Genomic DNA, 23,057 nt, shown 5'->3' with positions numbered 1-23,057 from the left:
AATGTCTCAAATCATACCTCGTATATATCGTAATCACTAGTGAATGTCCAATATCCCTCTAGGCCTCATGCCAGCTCCCCGTCTCTGTGCTAATTGCCAAAGGAAAATCACCCCAGGCCCCGTGCTAGCTCCCCGTCCCTGTGCTAATAGCCAGAGGAAAATCATCTTTAGGCCCTATGCCAACACCGTAACCATCACCTGGGACGGAATCTATCTCTCGTCCCGTAGTGGAATTGGGACCACTAGGTAAGTACAAGACCATTGAACATACCTATACTTGAAAAACAACTTCATAGTATAAAGTCATCCATCATCTATACTATAAAGAGGTATTCGAAACATGTTCTAAATATTATATCGTCATCCATAAGATATTCTATAAAGAACATAGGTTATAGGAAAAATAGTAATAATTCAAACTAGCCTTAATAAGCATGTTATCACATAAAACGTTTCGTAAAACGTAATCATTAAATCATGCTTTTCATGTATACATTTCTACTATAAAACATGCATTTTTAAAAGGGGTCCACTCATAGTACTTTGCCGTCGAAAAACCATGCAATCTAGCGAAGAAGGAAACACCACAGATAATTGCCCCTAAGCACATAAAGGGTTCAATTAATAAAACTGTATTATAACAATTGAATTTGGGAAAACGAATGTCGGAAACGGATTAAGGACGTCGAATTACCCTAAGAAGGGTCGAGGATAAATTTTGTAAAAGTCAATAGAAGATTCCTAGAATATTCCCTAAAAGGGTTTGGACTGGTTAGGGTTACATTAGTGGGTTAGGCCCTAGAATAATAGATTAATGGGTTTAGGCTAAAGGCTAAGGGGTTTTGGGTTACTCGGGCCGAAGGTGGGAGGCCCAAGGGCTGAGGCCTTAGGGTTTTTAAAGAGAAATGGGTTTAAGGGAAAAATGGGTTTGGGACTTGGGCTCAGAGCCCCCAACAACACATGGCCCAAAGGCCCCTAGGAAATTAAAATGGGAAATTGGGTTTGGGTTTAGGGCCTTCACAAGTAAAGCCCGATGCCTTTAATTTAACAAACCAAAAATAAAAACAAAAGAAAATAAGGGTTGGGTTGGGCTACCCATAAGTTTTGGGCCTTGGTGTAACGGCCCGAAGGGCCTGGGTTTGGTGGGTCATCGAACCTCAAGAAGAAGAAGGTTGGAATTCGACTAGAAATTAGACAAACTTTAAACTTTCATAACTTCAAAATCGAGTGTTTCAAAAAAGAAAATCATAGTTCTCGAAGAGACGAAAAGAATAATAGCTTGTATGAAATCAAATGTACCATAAAATCAAATATACCCATATTCTATGTGATCAATAATAGTAGAATTAAAAGAACAACAACAACAAAGCTTTATTTTACTAAGTGTGGTTGTCTATAAGTCTGTATGAATTCAAAAACACCATTACTCTTGATTTTTGCGCCAAGTCTTCCGCTATTTCCTAATACTCCATGTATTTTGTTAATGAGCAAAATAAGAAAATATGCACATAAGGTAACGAACAAAAATAAGCAATCATGTACATAAAGTAAAAAATATTGTGCAAAAATGATTTATCTATTTAATTTTCTTCTTTAAATTATTATTTTTTATTTTCATAATCCGTATTTAGCATCTTCCCACGCGTTTTTAACTTGAGCCCAAAGTCAAAGCCCAATAGGCAGTGTCTGGCTCAGTCTTTCTCCAGTCAGAGCCACGCAGAACTCAAACTCCCCAAAATACTGAAACTTCGAGAGCAGCCCGCTTCCTTCTTCTCCTACAATGGAAACCCTAGCCGTTGGCTCCCGTCAACTGCTGTCAACTTTCGCGTCACCATCAGCGGTCTCCGTTAACTTTCATAACAGAGCCTCCAGCTCTCTATCTTTGCTTCGCGCCACTCCCCTTGTCCGTACATTGAGATGCTCGGCTCTCTTATCTCCCTCATTGGGTAAGTTTTCAGTTTTATCTTCTGGAGAAGTTGATTAAACTACATTTGCTTTCTGGGATGTGTTTGGTTTCGGAGAAAGTGTAGAACTTTAGGAGGAAATGAGCATTGGACATTCACATTTAAGTATTTGCGTCTGTTTGCTGGAGAAAGTAAAGAAATTGAATTTTTGGGTTTGTAGTTAATAGAATTTTGATTTACATTGTAAATTTTAATTTCGGTTCGATTAGCTGAATAATAATTTTGGTGGTTGTTATTATAATCTGTCCAAAATTTCAAAGACTTGTGATATGCAGTGAGTCAAGCAATGTCTGTTTGTAATGGACTCAATGTGTTATACTAATGTGAGTTTTAATTCGTATGATTGATTTTACTGCAGCCGACCAATCAGAGAAGTTTGTAGAAGCCTCGAAGAAGGGGAATTTAATTCCTCTATATCGGAGCATATTCTCGGATCATCTAACTCCAGTGCTTGCTTACCGGTGTCTGGTTAAGGAGGATGATAGAGATGCTCCAAGTTTTCTGTTTGAGTCAGTTGAGCCCGGTTCCAAAGACTCCAATGTTGTAAGCGCCCTCAGCCCCTTGTATAATGTGTATTTGTTTGCATCTAACTTAGGCAAAAGTGAATCACTTATTATGTTAATCTTTTGTTAGGGGCGGTACAGCGTTATTGGGGCCCAACCATCCATCGAAATCGTAGCAAAAGAGAACATGGTTACCATTATGGACCATAGAGAAGGTTGTAGGACAGAGGAGATTGTGGAGGATCCAATGACTGTTCCTCGGAGAATCATGGAGGGATGGACACCCCAACTTCTTGATGAACTTCCAGAAGCATTTTGTGGTACGATAAGTGCACAAATAACATATTTTAAATTTCCTTGCAGTACTCATATCTTAATCCTCTCAATTCAAAGTAAACCACTTCTCCTTAGACTTGTATAGTTGAAGTGAAGTTGTTTAGAAAAATGAAAACTGTGCTTTGCTTAATTTTTGCCTCTTAATCTCGAAGTTTTGGACTAGGCAAGTAGAATTGTGGGTTAGGAGTTCTGCTCATATTTTCCTGTACATTTTGTTAGGCTTAGATGTACTATGTTGACACTAGTGTTATGTATTGTGTGATATCCTGGACTCTCGCAGAAGACTTATTTGTCACAAACTTGCCATAAATTTATCCTCGTATTATTGTATAGTTCGGTCTTAAATAATGGAGGTTCTCGAAGTTACTAGTGGTGGTTAATAACATCCACTCTCTTTATCAGGCGGCTGGGTTGGTTTCTTCTCTTATGATACAGTACGTTATGTTGAGAAGAAAAAGCTGCCGTTTCCGAGTGCACCGCCGGATGACAGAAATCTTCCTGATGTTCATCTTGGTCTTTATGACGATGTGATTGTGTTTGATCATGTGGAGAAGGTACTATGATTTTTAAAGTAGTTTAAAATACTTAGATTCAAATGCATGTCAGAATAGAAAAGACATCTACTTCTTTTTGTTAAAAAAGTTTCTTTCTTCCAAGTTACTCGCTAAGCATATTCTTTTTCTTCAAAGTCTTGTTTGTTTTTACCGCCACGGTGAATCAAAATATCTGCATCCAGCTCCATTATTGAACCAGGAGAATTAGTCAACTTCATGCTTTGGTTGTAATTTTTTATTTTAAGAAATTACCTTTTGCAACTATAACCATTTCTATTTTTCAATTTGTCTGCTATAGAAAGCTCATGTAATTCACTGGGTGCAATTAGATCAATATTCTTCTGTTGAGGAGGCCTTCAATGATGGAATAAATAGATTGGAAACACTGGTATCTAGAGTGCATGACATTGTCACGTGAGTAATCAACTCCTTTCTTTCACATTTCTTTTCTATTTTTCTTTTGTTGAGTTTCTATTCCTCTCCTATTTTCTATTCATCCCACCCTCTTTAATACCATTTTTTATCACAAATGTATGCTTATGTCAACAGTCAATTTCAACTCGAGGCTGCCTCAGGGCTGGGGAAATTAGTCCTCTATACTTATTCATTACTATTACTTTTTTAAACTTAAGGTTGATTTAAGAATGTACCAACTGTCAATTTCAGCCCGAGGCTGCCTGCAGGTTCAATAGAGTTCAACACTCAACATTTTGGTACTAAATTGGAGGACTCAAGCTTGACAAGTGAGGAATATAAGGAGGCAGTCTTGAAAGCTAAAGAACACATTCTAGCTGGGGATATATTTCAGATTGTATTAAGCCAGCGTTTTGAGAGGCGAACATTTGCAGACCCTTTTGAAATTTACCGAGCATTGAGGATAGTTAATCCAAGTCCATATATGATTTATTTACAGGTTTGCCTTTTTGCAGCAAATCATTGGTTCCGATCTACTTGTTCACCTTAATTCTGAGATTATATGAGTACATACTTCCATGATCAGGCTAGAGGCTGTATTTTGGTTGCGTCAAGTCCAGAAATTCTGACACGTGTCAAGAAGGTAAGTAAAGGAAGCCCAAAAACCTTATCTGAGTGTGCTATTCTGTTGCTAGCTCCCAAACCTCTATGATGGTGTAACTGTAACCTTTGTTGGTTCCTACAAGATGTCCTACATTTTATGTTTCTTTGGCCCCTTTTGTTTTCCTACTAGAGTGTTGTAATCTTCATTGGCTATAAATTGCTGGGCTGTGTGTTTCTAATTTTTGTTAATAGCAAACGATCACCAACCGGCCTCTTGCTGGGACTGTTAGAAGAGGAAAAACACCTAAAGAAGATTTAATGCTGGAAAAGCAGCTTTTGAATGATGAAAAGCAATGTGCAGAGCATATTATGCTCGTAGATTTGGGGAGGAATGATGTCGGGAAGGTTTATACTCTTTCCTTTCTCCTTTTTGTATGATTATTGACATTCTACTGTATGTTGAATTTTATTCTCCAGAGTGTAAAACCATACATATGTTAAATTTTATTCTCCCCTGTATCTATTCTCAATCCATGGCGGGTAAAATTATTTCATTAATCTTTATTTCAGCTTTAACTTAATAAGTTTACACTTGCTGTCTTGTCTGTTCATGGCTTAAGTGACTACCATTTCTTATATTTTATAACATTTTTGTCGTATAATCTGTTTTCTTCATTATGTATCTTGTGGCCATAATAATGCGATTGATAATTTTTTCATGAAGGTCTCAAAACCGGGTTCTGTGAAGGTTGAGAAGCTCATGAACATTGAGCGGTATTCCCATGTCATGCACATAAGTTCAACAGTAAGTATCTCCTTTTGTAATACACATAATAAGTGACCTAATATCTATAACGATTGATGACGCATTCACGCATTTGTAGACATGATTTTCAGAATTTTTTTCTCATAGGGTCTATATATCCGTTTTTATCAGTGTAATGTACTCAACAACCAATTGAATAAAGGGATGAAAGTTTAATGTAATTGTAGGTCACGGGAGAGTTACGTGATGATTTAACTAGCTGGGATGTTCTGCGTACTGCGTTGCCGGTTGGGACTGTCAGTGGAGCACCAAAGGTTTTCTTCATGAGCCGGTTTTCATTGTTTGTTGGCATTCTTGTTTTTATTTCTTATTAGTTACGCTAAATTGATCCTAGACTTAATGAACCTGTTTAATCCTGCAATTACAAACCTTGAGCATTAACCTAATCAGTAAGGAATTGGGTCAATTGGCTTATACACCAGTATTGGTAGTGGTAGATATATGGAACCTGATGTCATGATTTCGTAATCTATCCTTTGTGGACTCGCTTAGGATTAATTCCCGAGTTTTCTCATTCTTAGCTCTACTGCAATGCAGGTGAAAGCCATGGAGCTGATCGATAAGCTGGAAGTGACCAGACGTGGTCCATACAGTGGTGGTTTTGGAGGAATTTCATTTTCTGGCAACATGGACATCGCTCTGGCTCTTAGAACTATTGTTTTCCCAACTAGTTTTCGGTATGATACAATGTATTCATACAAGGACGCAAACAAGCGCAGAGAGTGGGTTGCTCATCTCCAAGCCGGGGCTGGTATTGTCGCTGACAGCGATCCAGCTGACGAGCAGAGGGAGTGCGAGAACAAAGCTGCTGCTCTTGCGCGCGCAATTGATCTTGCAGAGTCCTCGTTCGTTGATAAATGAATACGTTTTCTGGTTTGTGACCCTTTCAAGTTTTTTTTTGTAATTTCAATATTTTACTCGAGAGTTGAGGTGAGTCATTTTTTTGTACGAATAACGTGAGTTTGATACTTAAAACATTTAAACAAACTAAAATGTAAAAGTAATGGCATACACAAGCAAATGTTAAAACCCTAATTAATCACTCCATGCTTCATCTATCATTCATTGCTGCTATTGCCCTTAAAACTTTTCGCGAACAGCGTCGTATGTTGAAACCCGGAACAGATTAGAACGATCACCAGACAGGCTTTCTCTTACCTTCACTGCTGCATCCTTAGTCGGCATGACAATTCCCGCCCAACCTCTGTTTGTGAAGAGGACTTCTTCGACCTTGCCAATCCTGGAGAAGAAATCTCTCAACCTCCTCTCCGTATACTCTTCGCCATCCTCGTTCAAAGAAACTATAAGCACCTTCTCCTGATCCAATTTAGGAACAGAAAAAGCAGTAGCTGCCACCTTCGCCTTTTTCTTTGCGTGCATTGCAGCTCGTTGTCTTGCTTCAAAATCATCGGTATTGTGCTGCGAATGGTGGCTGGCATTGCCCTGTGGAAGGAGTCGTTGCTGGTCTCTCTTTACTCTTACCAAATCATCATACTTTTTCCTGTCCTTTTCATCCTTGAGGATCTCAAAGGTTGACTGGAGAGCTTGGAATTCGGCAAGGGCATTTGGGGCATTTGGTCCCTTATCCGGGAGCAACTCCAAATCCAGATCTTTTTAGTTGGGGAAAACAATCCGTCTGTTTACAATCCGATTGCCGTCTTTTTTGTGTTTGTATGATACATAATTTGAGTCTCAAACAATTTTTAGGGTTTTAACTCGGATTCAAACGATCAAAGCGATTACAAGAATTTTTTTGCAAGGATGATGTGAATTTGATCAAAGTAAAAGACCTCATGTTACGGTCAGTAATCCACGTGCAGGGTACAAGGCCTTGCCACAACTTGCAATATCAACTATCAAGGAAGTAGCAAGAAGATTGACCTCTTCATTCATCAACTTATGGTTATTGGTTTTTTTACATTGCAAGGACATATACATATACAACATCTTGAAATTAAGCGCAACTGGCATGTGGTCCAATATTTTAGTGGATAGCGCGTTGGGTCTCTACCCATGAGTCCCTGGTTCGAAACTTATCCATCCCCCCCCCCCTCTCTCTCTCTCTCTCTCTCTCTCTCTCTCTTAATTTTTGAGTTTCTTTGCAATTTGAGCCACATATTTACCCTGGTAAAATGCCTGCTGGAGTTCTAGCTCTGTTGGTTGACGTGATCCATCTGCGGCAAAAGTTCCAGAGCCATAGGCTGATCCACCCTTTACAGCATCCATCTCAAACATGCCGCTCCCGAAGGTGTACCCAAGAGGCACAAAAATCATGCCATGATGTGCCAACTGTGTTACGGCTGTTAATCTGCAAACAATCGGATGTAATCAAGGGAAGTGAAATGTTAATCTTCAATGGATGTAAGGTCAAAAACTCACGCGGTAAGCTCCTGCCCTCCGCCATGAAATCCAGTACTCCAGAAGATTCCAGCAGGTTTGCCAGCAAGTGCTTGCTTTTTCCATATCTCGTCGGTGGCATCAAAGAAGGCCTTGAACTGTGATGCCATCACACCAAAACGAGAAGGTGAGCCAAAGAGGAAGCCATCAGCTTCCACAAGCTGCTCTGGCCTTATTTCCGGCACATCATCTGCCTTAGGAGGGGCCTTCACCTTTTGCAGTATGACACTGGAAAGCGTCTCGGGCACCTGCTCCATTCCAATCAAGTCAAACAAACTCTCTTAAGAATATTAAATGATCTTACAAGCATCAAGATCCGTTGTTGATTTGATCAAATCCAAGATGTTACCTGCCAAAGAGTTGCTTCAACACCTTCAACCGAATTAACTCCACGATGTATTTCACGTGCCATAATCTCTACATGTCCATGCAAGGAGTAGTACCTGCAAGAAGTAGTTTCATGTTTCAACATCCCAAATCAGTTCAGGAGTAGAATTCTTGCGAAAACGAAGGTGAATGGTTCAAATATTCTGAAAAGAATGCGCGGCCGCAAGAAATTAAGAGGGATGGAGATACTCACACGATGTATATCTTCGTAGTAGCCATAGCTGCAATGTTTGATTTTCCAACTACTTATGCATGTAAACCAGTACAACCTCTCCCCTGAAAAATGCGACTGACATGTTATCAAAGCTAACGGATTTTTAATTCAGGGACCATTGCTCCGATCAACTCTATTTCTGGATGCAGAATAAAGATTTCAATGAATTTCAGCGCTTACGAGCACAATTGTACAACCTGCACAACCACATAGACCCATACAGAATACACGCCTTAATTTCATAAATGAAAAACAACCATTCATAGATTGATGCAGTGACTAATACTAATAGCGAAGGTTCTCGATCGGAGGGCACACGCGATCACTTCAAGAGAGATTCACTGGTTGCAAACAAATCAAGCGAAGATGAACAACTTACCAAAGTGTTTGATAAATAACTCAGATTCACCTAGTTTGTGAAATATCAAAAACCAGTAAGTAAACATCCGAAAAAAGGCCTGATATTGGATGCTAGAGTTGAGAGTAATCCAGTCTCCAATAACAAAAGAGTGGTGCTATCCACACACCTCTTTTTACTTCTCACACACCCTCTGCTGATTTATGTCCTTTGATCCTCTCCAATTCAGTCGATCCAACGGCCACAAAATTGAGAGGCGTGTGTGAAAGGTAAAAAGGAAATGTGTATAACAACACCCTAACAGAAAGGAATCATGCAATGTCCTATTCTACAATAAGCTAACCAAGATTTTAACTTCCAAGTATATATCGGCTAGAATTTTCTCCAGCGCGGTTAACTGCACTTTTATAAACGCGGATATGTTATAGACACGCCGACATTACAGTTGTTCATATGCAGTTTACTGGCTCAAAACAATTGGAACCCTCTTTCTTCCACATATTTTGTTGTTGGTTTTTGGTAACTTCCAAATATTTTCTATTGAAACTAACAAAAGTACAGGCTTGGCATTACATGAATACATGAACTTGCTATACATAAAATTTTAGGAATTTTCTAGTATGCACCTTGTAAAACTGTACACCGATATCTCTGATCCTTACACGTTGAATAATTAGCTACACGTTCAACGCTTCATTTATCCGGTACATGCCACACGCCGGAGCACAATCCAAAGATGGAAGATGAAAGGAGCTAAAAGAGATGTGCTTACCTGGAAAATGCAGGGACTGGAGAAAGCCAATATTTTGATGGGATGCAGTTTTGCGAGGTAGATGAAGATGAAGAGTTGACTAAAGGACAATAGCGTCTCGCCAAACTAATAATTCGATGACGTGGCAAGCAGGGGAGGCCTTATCATGATCATTTCGATTTGGTTGGTGTCTGCAATCTAATCTTCTTCTTTCTTCTGTACTTTCGTTGCGTTACGTTCACATTCATGCTTATCTTCGTACACCGCACGCTCCTCCACGGAAACAAAAACCAGATAAATTCTGGCTTCATTCGAAGAGAACAACTTTGAAAGCGATGTTATTTGTCAATAATACAAATATATGTGTAAATTTAATCCCTTAGATGTCGATATCACTAACGCATAACATCGCAATGATAATACATGTGCCGTGCAAATTACTCTCGTCGCATTTGACGGCATAAAATGATGTACATGTGTAATGAAATCAATTACATTTGAACAAAAATAAGTAAATCATTAAAAATGATGTCAGCTATGGTTTTTTCAACCCAAAGAATCCCACCAACCACACCCACCCCCACTTCTCCCGTTTTAATCAAAACGGTAGTTCACCTACGCTTTTGCCTACCCAAGTTTAACATTTTTTTAATACATGATAAACTTAGTTGAGTTCAAAATTTCTTATTTACAGATGAATAATCGTAACCGCTACACCACAACATTAGTCGATAATTTTCTTAACGTTGATAAGTAAAGATGATCAATGTGTGATAGGGAAAGACTTGGTGAAGTAAATTCCAATCGCATATCTTGTTTATTTATAGATTTTGAATTGAACGAACTAAAGCAGAATAAAAAACTATAAATAAACAGGAGCATGCTTATGAGAAAAAGAATGTTTTAGACTTGGTTGCAAATACAAACTTGTTTAGCTTCTCTTATGCGCATATGAATCATGTTTAGAGGCTATAGGTTATGTTGTTAATATGAAGTTGATATTCAGTTGCAATGTCGTTCACATTGCTTTATTCCCTCTGTATCCTAAGTCTGAGTTAATTCAAAATGATATTTATAGATTTTGTTTATTTATATTCAGTTGCAATGTTTTCACATTGCTTTATCCACATAAAGATGAGACCACAAATGCATATCTTGTTTATTTATAGATTTTGAATTGAACGAACTAAAGCAGAATAAAAAAACTTTCAATAAACAGGAGCATGCTTATGAGAAAAAGAATATTTTAAACTTGGTTGCAAATAGAAACTTGTTTAGCTTCTCTCATGCGCATATGAATTGTGTTTATGGGCTACAATTACGTTGTTAATATGAAGTTGATATTCAGTTGCAATGTCGTTCACATTGCTTTATTCACTCTGTATCTTAAATCTGAGTTAATCCAAAATGATATTTTTACAATTTATTTGTATATCTCTCTAATAAAGATGAGACCATATATGCTAGTGGTCTTACCTCTATTGAAAAAGTAATACAAATATACGTAATTCCGTATATCGAGTCCGAATGATACGCAGCCCGTGCGCACGACCCATGGAGAAAAGCCCGAAACGCAGGCCCAGTCTTAACAAACCCATGACTCTGCCCTTGCGAATCTTCTTCTTCTGAAATCACTTGTTCGTCTTCTGACATTGGCACTTTTACTCAATCCCACATTTACCCATCTCGTCTTCCATCCTTCCTTTTTCTCCCAACAGGTATTTTTTATTTTCTGATCATTTTGTTTCTTATTTCTTGGTATTTATAATTTCCTTTAATATTCCTCGAAATGTTTGTGTAAAATTCTAGAAATTGTATCAAATCTTGTTCGCTAGCAACATTCTCTGGAATTTATGGGCTTAATTAGTGCTTGGATTGGCTCAAATGCTACTTGTGGGGGTTAAAGGATCAAACTTTGGCTAAAGTTGCAAACTTTGTTTTTCATTTTTCATCATTAGGGGTTACATTTTTGGCTATTTGTTCAAATTTCGTTAGTAAAACCTGTCAATTCTTGATGGATTAGTGGATAATTCTATAATTTTATATGTGAGAGGGCTTTCAAGTTAGACTTTGGCTAAAGTTGCAAACTTTTTCTCATTTGTCGTTAAATTTTGGCAAGTTTGGCAAGTGAAAACTGCCAGTTATTCCTAAACTGATGTATAATCCTATATGAAAGAATCCTGTGAAAACTGAACGTGGGTGAAAGTTGCAAATTCTTTTCATTTTTTTGTTGTTTATCGGCCGAAGTTGGAATGTTTGTGATTCAATTTATGTGGTTGTAGGATGTCTTAAACATGAAGTTGATCTGTTTATCGGTGTTGAAATGTTCGGGCCATTTGGCATGGAAGCATGTTTCGTGAATATTACAATTTGAATTAGTTTGAGTGCGAATCTGTCTTGTTTTCGTACTTGGATGAACTTTCTGATGAGCGGTAAAGAATATGTACTTATTTGTTTCTTGTTTAATGAAAAAAAACAATGGTCGGTTGCTTATCCGTGAGATTTTAATTAAAGGTTCCTTTGTGAATATTCAAGGGATGGCGGAAGTTGGAGAAATCTCAGGTGCAAAACCCTGTGAAGAAATCTGGGCCAAGCTTGTTCCATCAGACTCAAGATACCTGGATGTGGAGATTAGTTCGGATGAGATTGTAGTCTGTTCAGAGACCTTGTTCTCTTCTATTTGCAAATGCAAGTGGTGCAAGATAACAAGGAATTCAGATCACTCTTCTGCCACAATACAAAATAAAAGTTCAAATGCAATAGTTGTTGACGGGAGTGTAATCCAAGCTGAAGACACTACTGTTATCAGATGTGGAAGTGAAATTATTTCAGGTCCTGATAAGGAAGGGTATTTAAGCTACAGGTTCAACTTATTGCCCGGTCCTGAAACTTGTCAGAAGCAGTTAAAGATTTCTATGGATGCTGAGCATGCAAAATGCTGCATTTGTTTGAATATATGGCATGATGTTGTTACTGTTGCTCCTTGCTTCCACAATTTCTGCAATGGTTGCTTCTCGGAGTGGTTAAAAAGATCACAGGAGAAACGTTCAAGTGTACTCTGTCCCCAATGTCGAGCAGTTGTGCAGTTTGTTGGAAGGAATCACTTCCTGCTTAATGTTGCAGAGGAAATACTAAAAGCGGATTCTTCACTAAAACGCTCCAATGATGAAGTGGCAATTTTAGACTCTTATGCAACAATACGATCTAATCTTGTTGTAAACTCTGGAAAACATCTACGAGGAAAAAGGGCTCGCTCCCAGGTGGATCAAGAAGCTGATAATGCGTCAAATCCCTGCCCTCAATGTGGTACTGAATATGGTGGGTTTCGCTGCAGTCAAACCACTATCCATCTGCAATGTCAAGCATGTGGAGGAATGATGCCTTTGCAAACCAACTACAATGTACCTCAACACTGTTTAGGATGTGATAAGGCATTTTGTGGTGCATATTGGCACGCGCAAGGGATTGCACAAAGTGATTCTCACCGCATGTGTGGTCGCGAGACTTTTAAACCAATCTCAGAACACACCATCTCTAGAATCCCTACTTCAGCACATGAAAACAATCGACATGAACAAGTTATCACTGAGAAGTGTATTGCACATTTGGGGAGAACATTGCAGGATGTTATTGCAGAATGGCTTGCAAAGTTGGACAACAGAGAAATTGATCGAACAAGGATGCCCCTGAATCATGGTGAGACAATAACTTCTGCAACACCAACGTGCAATTACTGTTATGAGAAGCTGATCTCGTTCCTCTTGTACTGGTTTCGGATTTCGATTCCCAAATATCATCTACCCCGAGAAGCTTCAAACAGGGAAAATTGCTGGTATGGGTATGCATGTCGGACACAACACCATAACGAAGAGCATGCTTGTAAAAGGAATCATGTATGCCGGCCAACTAGGGGTACTAATATGTAGATTTTCTGTGTTTTCGTTTGTTTTGAGAATTAGAGGTTTATTTTCAAACTTACGCTTCTTTGGTACTAAGGAGACTTTCTGGAATCCAAAATTTATGCTGAAGAGTTTACTTCTGTTTGCTCATAATTTTCTCGTACATTTTATCCCATGACTCCACACCTGCACACATGAAGCAATCCGGAAACTTTTGGAGCTCTATGCATCCTTGAGGCATGATGAAATGGTAATCATTTGACCAAATGCGTTGTTTGTTGCTCAAAAAGAAGAAATTTTGGTATGTGACAGGTAAAACTCTCCTTTCTCAACCATCCACTTATCTTGTTCTCGTACATTTTATCTAAAGATTGTCATCGTTTATAAGCTTCTTGAGGACGGGTGAAATCTGTCTGTCTAAGCCGGTCCTAGTAGGATCTGGTGACTTGCCGTAAGGACGGGTGAAATCTGTCTGTTTAGTCCCATTTGATCAACTGCCTGGTTGACCAAAGATATTGTCTATCTCGAAAGATACAAGCACCTGTAAGAAACCAGGCACATTCCACCACCACAGAAACTTTAACAAAGTACAGAAGAGCTACTTACATAAATACATTTGCATATGTTAAATTCATCTTTAAATTAGTCTTTTTATTCACCCTTATCCGAACAACTCTCTCGTACTTTTGATCCAAATTACAAACGAATGCAAGCAGGCGGAATGAAAAAATTGGACGATAGTGTTAGGGTGCAAAAGGAAAGTGGTACAAGACCCCGTCCAATAGTTATCCGGTGGTAGGGTGGAACGAATTTTACTTCAAACCGGAGAGCATGCCTCAACAGGTTTTCGAGACTGATGTCCGCTCAACATGGCAATAGCAATTTCAGTTTCCCAATTTTTAACTGCCGTGAAGTTGGAGAGCCTTCAGGTTGGACACGATTAAGAAAACACGAGAAACCTGTAAAGAATAGTCTACTTAGACAAGGTTGAATTCCAATTGGCCTACTAAGAAAAGAGAGATCAGTGACAAAGAAGTAAAGATTGAAGAATTACCATTGCAAGAATGAGGCTATCTTGGGCCAATCTTCCCGTCTCTCTTTGGCATCGCTTTGTCAGAGAAGACACTGTCGATTCTTGGCAAAGGAATTTGAGAGTAGTGTGCGTGCGTGGTGGGCAGCCCCTCCTTCGGAAATGATTCTACAGTTTCGTCTTCACATTCTGACAAGGTTGCGGCATGCTGCAAGAGCGGATGGAAGGCTTTTCTAATTTTGACAGCAATTCCCCTTCTAGAAATGATCCCGGACAATCTTTGATATATATATATCAGAGTTTAACCTATCATATAAGATGCAACTAACTGTTAGACAGGAGGAGGGAGACTAGAAAATAACGGTTTACTTGTCACTCAAGAAAAGAATTCAACAATATGAACTGATGGGCTAAAATAGCAACTAAAAATTCACACAGCACAAGGTAAACTTTGAAGACTTGTGCACCTTTTCCGATCATATCTTTTTCTGGTCGATCATTATGTTGGGAATGTGAGCAATTTTGGGCCAGTCTTCTCCCGTCTCTCTCTGGCACCGTGGTGTTAGCAAATTACAGTCCCAGATTTCTAGAAGAGAAAGAGAAATGGGTAGCCCTTCATCTGGCAACCTCTGGAGTTGAGGGCAAAAGAAAATCCTAAGCTTCTTGAGAGAGATAAGGTGTCTTAACTCATTGCCATCGATCACCTTCAGGTTGAGAATTCCAGAGACTGAGAGAGAAGTGAGAGTGGCGGGCAGCAGCCCCTCCTCCGGAAATGATTCTATTACATCTTCACATTCAAAGAAGCCGACCCCTAAGCGTCTGAGAGAGGTGAGTCTTTGTAGACCCCATTGCATACGGTTTGCAATGAGTTTTTTACAACCTCCGATTTTGAGCAACTCCAACTTAGCTGGCAGTCCCCCTTCCGGAAATGATTCCAACTCTGGACAATAAGATATGGACAGAAACTCAAGAGACGGGACAAGGGAGTGCATATCTGCTGGGAGTGAGCTCAACTTCTCACATTCACGCATATCTATCTTCGTCAAGTTGGGCGCATGCAACCCTCCATGGGGAAAACCCACAAAATTTGGGCAGTCCAATATCTTCAAATTTTCAAGGGATGGGAGGTTACATTCTTCCGGAAATGATTTGAATTCTTTACATTCTTGTATAGACAGAGACTGAAGACATAGGAGAGAGATGAGCATCTCTTCTGGCAGTGTCCTCAGTTTCTCACATCTACAGAATTTCAAACTTGTCAATTTGGGCACCATCAGCCTTCCTCCACTGCGAAAACCCAGAAAATGTGGGCATTCAGATATTCTCAGCTGGCGAAGCGATAGCAGTTCAGATTCTCGGGGAAACCGTTCAAACTCCTCACAATTTTCTATGTGTATAAACCGAGCAGATGGCAGGGAGATGTGCATCTCTTCTGGTAGTGACCACAAGTTCTTACACCCGAACATAGATAGCACCATCAACTTGGGCGCAAGCAGCACTCCACCACCCACAAAACCTATTAGATTTCGGCAATTCATTGTATGCAATTCACGGAGACATGGGAGCTCAATATGGCATTCATCACTTTCTTGCGAGGAAGCAAGGGACTCAATATTAACACTCCACAATGTCAGCAGTTCAAGTCTTGGGAAGCAGTCCAACTGTAACTTCCCGGTAAGTTTGGGACAGAACTTCACACTCAGCTCACGAAGATTAGGAAAATCTCCTCCTTCGCCTCCTATACGTCCAGCAAAAGACCACTCTTGCCACTCTTGCATCCATTGGAATCTCAAATATTCCAGAGATCTAAATGCAGGCTTAGTTTCTCCATAAAACTCAGAACCAATCAATTCCACTCCATTTAACCCCTCAATTTCAAGCCTTCTGAGGAAGGGTAGCTGCCCCAATGGCGGCATTGAAAAGCAATATCGACAATCCTCAAGCCGGAGACTACCAAGATTACTGAAAGAGTCATCGCCTAACCAACTTGGAAATGTTGTACCTCCATATCTTTCTATTGTCAGTACTTCTAGGTTTGTATGGGGTTGCAGGTTGCGCAGCACTGCATTATCTTTTTGAGAATCGTCACCGCAACCATCCCATTTCAAAGTTACTTCACTGAGATGCTTCTTATCGTCCATTTTGGCCTCCAAAGCATCCTTGGCATGGACAATATTGTGAAGCCCTGAAATATGAAGCGTTCCACGCAATTGCTGAAACCCCTTTAACTCTACGATATTCCTCCCAGTACGTTTGTCTAAAGCAAATTCACCTCCTAATGTTTGAAGATCTTTCAGTTTACCCATGTGGAGGGGCATACTTTTTATCTTCGTTCCCGTGATATCAAGGTGACGCAAGTTGATAAGTCTACTCAAAGTAGCTGGTAATTCAGCAAGATCTTTACACTCTGACAACAATAGTGTTTGTAAATTACACAAACTACCTATTTTATCAGGTAATTTTTCGATTGAAGTCCAACACAGATTCAAGTATCGTAGATGTTTCAAGTCGCTAACCGAATCAGGCAACTCCTTCATATGGTGCCCTTGTAATTTGAGCACTCTTAAGCATTGCAGTTTTAGAAGTAGATCGCATCGTACCGTGGGCAATGAATACCCTACAAGGAAGGTGCGCAAGTACTTAGCTTCATATAAAGTATCAAATCTCTGGAAATCGACATCGTATGATTCCAAATAAGAGAAATGGCGAGCCTTGGTCACATCGTCCAGTGAGCAAATATCCTCCAACCTAATGCAAAACTTTCCAGATACAAATTTCGCTAAATCACTTATTAGATCATGCATGATGAAAGAGTTGTACGAGGAATATTGAAAGAATGACCTTGAAACTAGATCATCAAAGTATTTCTCTCCAACTTCTTCCATCATTTTCATCCTGTTGGGCTGTAAAAGATCTTCGGCCATCCACAACAAAACTAGTTCCGACTTGCGAAATTTATAATCTTTGGGAAATATCGAACAATAGCCAAAACAACGCTTGAGAGGTGGAGACAAGTATTGGTAGCTTAGCCATAAAGCCGGTAGAATGCCACTCTTCGTATCTGACAACTCCCATATGTCACTTTGTAATATATTTTTCCATTCTTCCAAATTTGATTCAGAGCGTAAGAGGCCCCCAAGCGATTTTGCAGCTAAAGGAAGGCCTTTACACTTGCTAACAATTTGTCTCCCAATTACTTCTTGATTTGGATCTACAAAACCACTTTCATTCTCAAAGGCATGTTTTGCAAACACCAACCAACAATCTTCCTCAAGCATTTGCATTAGATGGTGGGTTGGACGAGTACCCATCATAGAGGCAACACCTTTGTTGCGTGTAGTGACAATGATCTTACTTCCGCGAACTCCAGACTCAAATGGACGCCTTAAAACATCCCAATCATTGTAATTCTCATTCCAAACATCGTCAAGAACAAAAAGAAACTTCTTCCTTGTCAAAACCTCCTTGAGTTTAACTTGGAGCATATTGAGGTCTGTAATATCACAATTTTGTGAAGTAACTGACCCGTACAGTGTTTGTGTTATTTTAACAACATCAAATACCTCAGAAACACAAACCCATGCTCTCAGGTTAAAATGCCCCTTCACTGCATCGTCGTTGAAAACGAGCTGAGCAAGGGTGGTCTTTCCGATCCCACCCATGCCGAAAACAGGAACGACTCCTATCTTACTGCCAGTAACATCATTTGATAGCAACAACTTAATGATGGTTTCCTTGTCTTTATCTCTTCCGTACACATCAGAGCCTTCAACCACGGAAGTTGAAGGCAGCGTTTGTGAGATTCTGTGCTTGCAGCCTGCTTTCAAATGAAAGGCATCTTTTTGTTTTGCCACGAAGCCTAGCCTCTCAAGAATTTTCTCTATCTTGGAGTCTATAGTTGTCTCGTCGAAGGCACGAACTGAAGCAGAGATAAGACCTTGTACCTTGTTCGTGCTAGTGCTACTTCCGAACTCAGCTTCCATTTTCCGGCTTAACGCTTCTGTCTTGATCTCGTCCAACAGGTCCTCTGCATCAAGGACTACCTCTTTGAGCTTAGTCAGCCACTGCCTTACAGCTAAGTTGCTTATTTGCTTCTCCTCGGCGTCATCGAAAACAGCATGAACATAGATCAACGTCGTCTCCAACTTGTTCAGCAACTCACCGGTCCGTTTCTTTCCGCTGATGAAGTCCTTGATCTCCTGAGAGTCCAACTTCACAAACACTTGCTGGAAGAAACCGGAGAGAACGGCTCCACCTACCACCGCCAAAGCCATGATCAAGATCGATCGGGAGAATGTACAGCAACTGATCAAAGACTCAGAAAGAATCTGGTCTTCACCGAGTAGACTTCAAAGGTGATGACTTCTGTAAAAATAAAAGCGCATTACAACTTTACAACACATAAGAACCACTCGTTCTTATAAGGTTAAAATCCTTTCTCAATCCATCTAAACCCTTATATATTACATCAAGATTTTCTTGCCACACAAAAAATCCAAAGGTCACTTAGTATTAGCCCATGTTATACAAAACAATTCTCTCTCGTTGATGATTATAAGCACATGCAAGTTCCCTTCATCCTTTGATGTGGGATTTAACTCTGAACAATTAGCTTAGTTACGCCATTCATTTGTTCACTGGTTTGAGTGTGTTTACACTTTGAGGAATTCTAATTTACCCTCACACATCTTACTCCTGAACTAATTTGGCGAAAAAATTGATTAAATTCAAGAAATTAAAGTGCAACTTCACTAAACTACCTGGACTAAAAAATCATGATTTTCAAGAGAAAATTGGAGTATTGGTCTTGAAATATGATCTTATTGTTGCTTTGGAGTTCGAAAAATCCAATGAAATTGATATATCCAAAGAGTTTTTCTATTTGAACTCCAAGCCCTGTCTAAGTTCACTCCAAAATATTTTTTGACATCTTAATTCCAGTTTTATCCTTACACTGCAACACACCCCACAAAAACCCTAAAATAAATACAAATACAAAACCCTAGAGAAACCCACCGCAGTGACCGCACAACCCCCATCTCCACTGATCGACAACCCAAAAAACTGCTCCTCTTCCTAAACCCTAGCTAATGCAGAATGTTAATCATCAATCCTCACTGCATCTTCTGCAGCAGGCTAAGTTGCAAGTGCTTTTCTTTTCCTTCTGCATATGATCTTTATTGTTCTTGTTCCTCAGTAGCTTTTGCCCTGATATATGCCCAGGGAAAAAACCTAGAGAAGCTGATTGTCAAGTTGGTGCGGGAGGGACCGAAAGAAAGTGGCGGTCGGTGGTTGGTGGGGGTGGGGTTGTAAGGTAGGTTTTTTTCCAGGTTTTTATCCTATCTTTATTTTATTAGTTTTAGTGGAGAGTATTGTATTAGTAAGTTAAACTTGGAGCTTAAGGTGTTAAAAAAAAATTTGGGATGAACTTAGAAAGGGTGTGGAGTTTGGATAGAAAAACTCTTATCTAAATTTGACAAAAAATGTGGAGCATTTGCTTTAACCAACTTCAGTTGAATGTCCATCAAAATTATGCACGCCAAATGCAATGAGCCCCTTTCAAAGACTACAAAAATTTCTCTTTTAAACATCTGTGTTTCACGTGATTAATTTTGACGAAAATTTATCGAGTTGGCGTCAATGACCAAATACTCTGTATATTGTCAAACTCAAATACCAATGTAATTTTCTTTTGGTACAATGATATTGTATTTGAAGGAGAGGGGGACTGATCCACACAATAGGCCAACCATTAATTAAGTAACAAACTCAACACAAATATAATACGTCTTTATCATCCATATGAATCACATGAGACCTCTCATTTAAAAGTAAATAAGAATATCATTAGGTCGTAATATTAACTGTAGAGTTGTTACCACATATACTAAGGTTAAGGAACTTTTAATTTCAATACCTGAACCTTCTATTGGGTTATAGTGAGGGATCAATGCTTTAATTTACTCAAACTAGTAATAAAATTTTTGTATCAAAACCTTCTATTACGAAAATAAATTACTTAGATTACAAATGTAAGCGGTGGATTGTCATAATAGTGAGATCTTACTCTTCAACTCATTACGTTTTGGGTTTAAACTTTTCCCCCTCCCCTCCTTTTGCCTATAGATTACTAATGCAGAATATAATTTATAATTTTGAAAATGAAATAGAAATAAATTAACTACGAACTTACTATTTTTTAGTTTCAAACCTAAAACGTCAACTTATTAATTAAAAAATTAAAAAAATTACGAGGTACAGTTTAGTGTGTACTTACGCATTGTTCATTTGTTTACCCAACAAAAGCTGAATCGCGATCGCAGCAGGACAGGACAACGTTTGATCTCAACAGGCTGTCCGTCTGGATTTGCGATATTAGACGAACATAAAACCGATTTCTGTTTCCGGATCCCAAAAGAAAACAGAAACATAAAACCCATCTCGTCCACCGCGCTCTTATCTCCCTCGAAAACCCCGACTCCGCCCACACAACACACGTCACGCGCCGCTCAACCAAGAAAATGGAGGGTCTGTGGCGGGCGGCGACGGGCCAAGACCCAAGCCCGGAAGACTACACCGGAATCGAGTTCTGGTCCAATCCTGAGCGCGCCACGTGGCTGACCAAGCAGGGCGATTACATCAAGACGTGGAGGCGCCGCTGGTTCGTCTTGAAACAGGGGAAGCTGTTCTGGTTCAAAGACAATCACGTGACCCGCTCGTCGACGCCGCGCGGTGTGATCCCGGTCGGCACGTGCCTGACTGTGAAGGGCGCCGAGGACGTGGTCCACAAGCCCTGCGCCTTCGAGCTGTCGACTACCAACCACGACACGATGTACTTCATCGCCGATTCGGAGAAGGAGAAGGAGGAGTGGATTAACTCGATCGGACGGTCCATAGTTCAGCACTCCAGATCGCTCGCGGATTCCGAGGTCGTCGATTACGATAGCAGCCGACAGTGATCACAACCTCTCGATTTTCATGGTACAGTAAACTGTAATTTGTGTTTTTTTTTTCCCTTAAATTTGATGTAATAGTTGTTTTGTTTGATAAAAATCGGAGCTTTTCTTGTTTTCTTGCTGTCGAATTTGGACAATTTTAGGCTGAATTTTGTTTCTCTGTTGCTTTTTTTCGTAATATAGATGATATTTTGTGTGATTGAGATGCTAATTCGTATGATTTTTGTGAAAAGGTTTAAACTTTGACGTTGTAATTTGTGAAAATTGAGTCTTGATTCTGTTAGCTGTGTCCACGTACCGGTGTCGTAGAATTTGCATTCTTGGAGTTGAATAGAGTTGCATTTTCGACGAAACTGGAAAATGTTTGAGTGTTTTTGCTCAAAATTGTCGGTATGGTTTTCGAATATCTGTTCTTTAGTCGAGGATTTTGATGTCTTGGAGTTGAATCGACCTTATTAGTCGTGTTGTCCTCGTGTTTGTAAATGTACAACTAGTTTTGAGAAGTTTTGCGTCGCTGTGTGAAGTTCAAAAAGGTGCTAGCTGAGCGGATCTGGTCGAATTTGCTTGCTTGTTGTAGGGTTTAGCAAATTGAGAGGAAGATAGGTCTGGATTATTGAAATCAACCGTGTTGGATCTCAAATAGACACCAAATGATTCAGTTTAGTTCAAACTGCAGACGATTAAGTTTCAACAGTTTGTGATTACTAGCAAATAATAGACATTACTGCATAGAAATGGGGTTTTGGAGTATGTTTTGAAGCGTCGCAGAAGTCTCAACCTTGAAATACAACCACGGTGCTTAGCTAAGAACGTTAACAGTAAGATTGAAACTTGATTATCATTGGGTTTTAGTTGCAGAGGTGTGGGGGAGATTGTAGCCACAGGAAAAAATTCGTGTAGAACAGGTGCTGTGTTCGCTTCTCATAGGAATGGGGTAGGACCTAACCTAAGCTAAACCTACAAACTTCGGCCTCCAACTCAACTGAATTCTAGGTTATTCAATAAATCCCCAACTTTGATCCTTGCCGCGAGTCTCTAACTAATCCAATCTTATTTGTTTGGTTACAGTTTGGGAAAATCATTACTGAGATAGATGGTTTCGTTTCGTTTCGTTTCATTTCTTCTTTGGGGAGATGAGTAGGTTTGATTTGGTGTAGTGAGGCTATGGTTGATTTGATAGCAAGTTCTTGGTCTGCAAGAAATGAGGTCAATTTGTAAAAAATTGGAAGCTTTTTGATCCATGTTTCTCATACGGTTTCCATATATCCCTGATATGCATTGTGTCATTGATTAATATGTGATAACCAAAAACTTTTAATCTACCCATACTAAGAAATCCAACCACAGCCCTCTCAATCTTGCCCGCCCCCACTAGTGATGGTTTCCTTGTCACTACCTGCTAAAGTTAACGTTGCATCAAAGAGCGTTTCCACGAGGTAAAACCTCCTTAGAGAATTTAAGGTTTTCATGAGGCGAATCTTGAGCATCACAATTTAGCTTGATTTAAGGTAGAATGTCATTCGTATAAAAGAGCAAGAACTTTAAATTTAAGAAACAACGATGAACGCACGATCAACAACACTACAATTAGTAAATGTTCCTATACTCTCGAATTCCCTAATTTTTCATACCTCATTAACAATATCAAAAAATTACTTTGCGCGAGAAAATATCATCCTCGATTGCTAATTGGTATCGTTATTGTTTTCTCACTTGACGCGATATTGTATTTTTTATGAATAATGCTAGGTACACCAATTTTTTGCACTAAATTTGTGCACCGAATAACGTGACACCAATCAAATTTGTACTTTAATTTAAATTATATAGTTTGAAATATGTCAAATTATTTGATGTATGAATTT

The 23,057-nt window shown here is 39.4% G+C and overlaps 6 protein-coding genes across 10 annotated transcripts; 3 read left to right on the top strand and 3 right to left on the bottom strand.

Annotated features, from left to right (window-relative positions):
• Positions 1–1,694: 1,694 nt before the first annotated feature.
• LOC137714703 (anthranilate synthase alpha subunit 2, chloroplastic-like) lies at positions 1,695–6,265 on the top strand. Its single transcript, XM_068453846.1, has 11 exons — positions 1,695–1,946; positions 2,323–2,507; positions 2,598–2,787; positions 3,206–3,357; positions 3,656–3,771; positions 4,024–4,270; positions 4,358–4,414; positions 4,627–4,779; positions 5,099–5,179; positions 5,368–5,454; positions 5,738–6,265. The coding sequence occupies exons 1-11, from the start codon at positions 1,781–1,783 to the stop codon at positions 6,059–6,061; spliced, it is 1,758 nt and encodes a 585-aa protein (XP_068309947.1). The 5' UTR covers positions 1,695–1,780; the 3' UTR covers positions 6,062–6,265.
• A 15-nt stretch (positions 6,266–6,280) lies between these two features.
• Positions 6,281–7,215, bottom strand: LOC137714239 (uncharacterized). Its single transcript, XM_068453498.1, has 2 exons — positions 7,212–7,215; positions 6,281–6,810 (listed from the first exon to the last, which is right to left on the bottom strand). The coding sequence occupies exons 1-2, from the start codon at positions 7,213–7,215 to the stop codon at positions 6,281–6,283; spliced, it is 534 nt and encodes a 177-aa protein (XP_068309599.1).
• Positions 7,066–9,507, bottom strand: LOC137714704 (probable NAD(P)H dehydrogenase (quinone) FQR1-like 3). 4 transcript variants are annotated; one of them, XM_068453847.1, is made up of 5 exons: positions 9,183–9,507; positions 8,178–8,395; positions 7,947–8,040; positions 7,580–7,845; positions 7,066–7,508 (listed from the first exon to the last, which is right to left on the bottom strand). In XM_068453847.1, the coding sequence occupies exons 2-5, from the start codon at positions 8,201–8,203 to the stop codon at positions 7,283–7,285; spliced, it is 612 nt and encodes a 203-aa protein (XP_068309948.1). In that variant the 5' UTR covers positions 8,204–8,395; positions 9,183–9,507; the 3' UTR covers positions 7,066–7,282. The 4 variants fall into 4 exon arrangements, with proteins under 4 accessions (XP_068309948.1, XP_068309950.1, XP_068309949.1 ...); XM_068453849.1 differs by having other exon boundaries at positions 8,178–8,260; XM_068453848.1 differs by having other exon boundaries at positions 9,329–9,507.
• A 1,425-nt stretch (positions 9,508–10,932) lies between these two features.
• On the top strand, positions 10,933–13,357 carry LOC137716408 (uncharacterized). Of its 2 annotated transcripts, none has more exons than XM_068455857.1 (2): positions 10,933–11,025; positions 11,843–13,357. In XM_068455857.1, the coding sequence occupies exon 2, from the start codon at positions 11,845–11,847 to the stop codon at positions 13,231–13,233; it is 1,389 nt and encodes a 462-aa protein (XP_068311958.1). In that variant the 5' UTR covers positions 10,933–11,025; positions 11,843–11,844; the 3' UTR covers positions 13,234–13,357. The 2 variants fall into 2 exon arrangements, with proteins under 2 accessions (XP_068311958.1, XP_068311957.1); XM_068455856.1 differs by lacking the exon at positions 10,933–11,025 and adding an exon at positions 11,077–11,739.
• Positions 13,358–13,533: 176 nt separating this feature from the next.
• On the bottom strand, positions 13,534–18,639 carry LOC137716407 (putative disease resistance RPP13-like protein 1). The gene is made up of 2 exons (XM_068455855.1): positions 14,261–18,639; positions 13,534–14,165 (listed from the first exon to the last, which is right to left on the bottom strand). Exon 1 carries the CDS (start codon positions 18,508–18,510, stop codon positions 14,713–14,715), a length of 3,798 nt encoding a protein of 1,265 aa, XP_068311956.1. The 5' UTR covers positions 18,511–18,639; the 3' UTR covers positions 13,534–14,165; positions 14,261–14,712.
• A 1,889-nt stretch (positions 18,640–20,528) lies between these two features.
• LOC137715957 (pleckstrin homology domain-containing protein 1-like) lies at positions 20,529–21,403 on the top strand. The gene has a single exon (XM_068455324.1). The coding sequence runs from the start codon at positions 20,758–20,760 to the stop codon at positions 21,193–21,195; it is 438 nt and encodes a 145-aa protein (XP_068311425.1). The 5' UTR covers positions 20,529–20,757; the 3' UTR covers positions 21,196–21,403.
• The last annotated feature ends 1,654 nt before the right edge of the window (positions 21,404–23,057 follow it).

This window comes from Pyrus communis, chromosome 14 (assembly GCF_963583255.1).
Source record: "Pyrus communis chromosome 14, drPyrComm1.1, whole genome shotgun sequence".
Classification (NCBI taxonomy): domain Eukaryota; kingdom Viridiplantae; phylum Streptophyta; class Magnoliopsida; order Rosales; family Rosaceae; genus Pyrus; species Pyrus communis.
This window is presented reverse-complemented; position numbering and strand designations above follow the sequence as displayed.

Excerpts from the sequence above, each read along its gene's own strand:
- LOC137714703 (XM_068453846.1), top strand. The coding sequence starts at position 1,781 with ATGGAAACCCTAGCCGTTGGCTCCCGTCAACTGCTGTCAACTTTCGCG. Across the intron at positions 3,358-3,655 it reads TGTTTGATCATGTGGAGAAG|AAAGCTCATGTAATTCACTG; the intron begins GTACTATGATTT and ends TGTCTGCTATAG. Across the intron at positions 5,455-5,737 it reads CTGTCAGTGGAGCACCAAAG|GTGAAAGCCATGGAGCTGAT; the intron begins GTTTTCTTCATG and ends ACTGCAATGCAG.
- LOC137714704 (XM_068453847.1), bottom strand. The coding sequence starts at position 8,203 with ATGGCTACTACGAAGATATACATCGT. Across the intron at positions 8,041-8,177 it reads ACTACGAAGATATACATCGT|GTACTACTCCTTGCATGGAC; the intron begins GTGAGTATCTCC and ends TACTTCTTGCAG. Across the intron at positions 7,509-7,579 it reads GGAGGGCAGGAGCTTACCGC|ATTAACAGCCGTAACACAGT; the intron begins GTGAGTTTTTGA and ends GATTGTTTGCAG.
- LOC137716407 (XM_068455855.1), bottom strand. The coding sequence starts at position 18,510 with ATGGCTTTGGCGGTGGTAGGTGGAGCCGTTCTCTCCGGTTTCTTCCAG.
- LOC137715957 (XM_068455324.1), top strand. The coding sequence starts at position 20,758 with ATGGAGGGTCTGTGGCGGGCGGCGACGGGCCAAGACCCAAGCCCGGAA.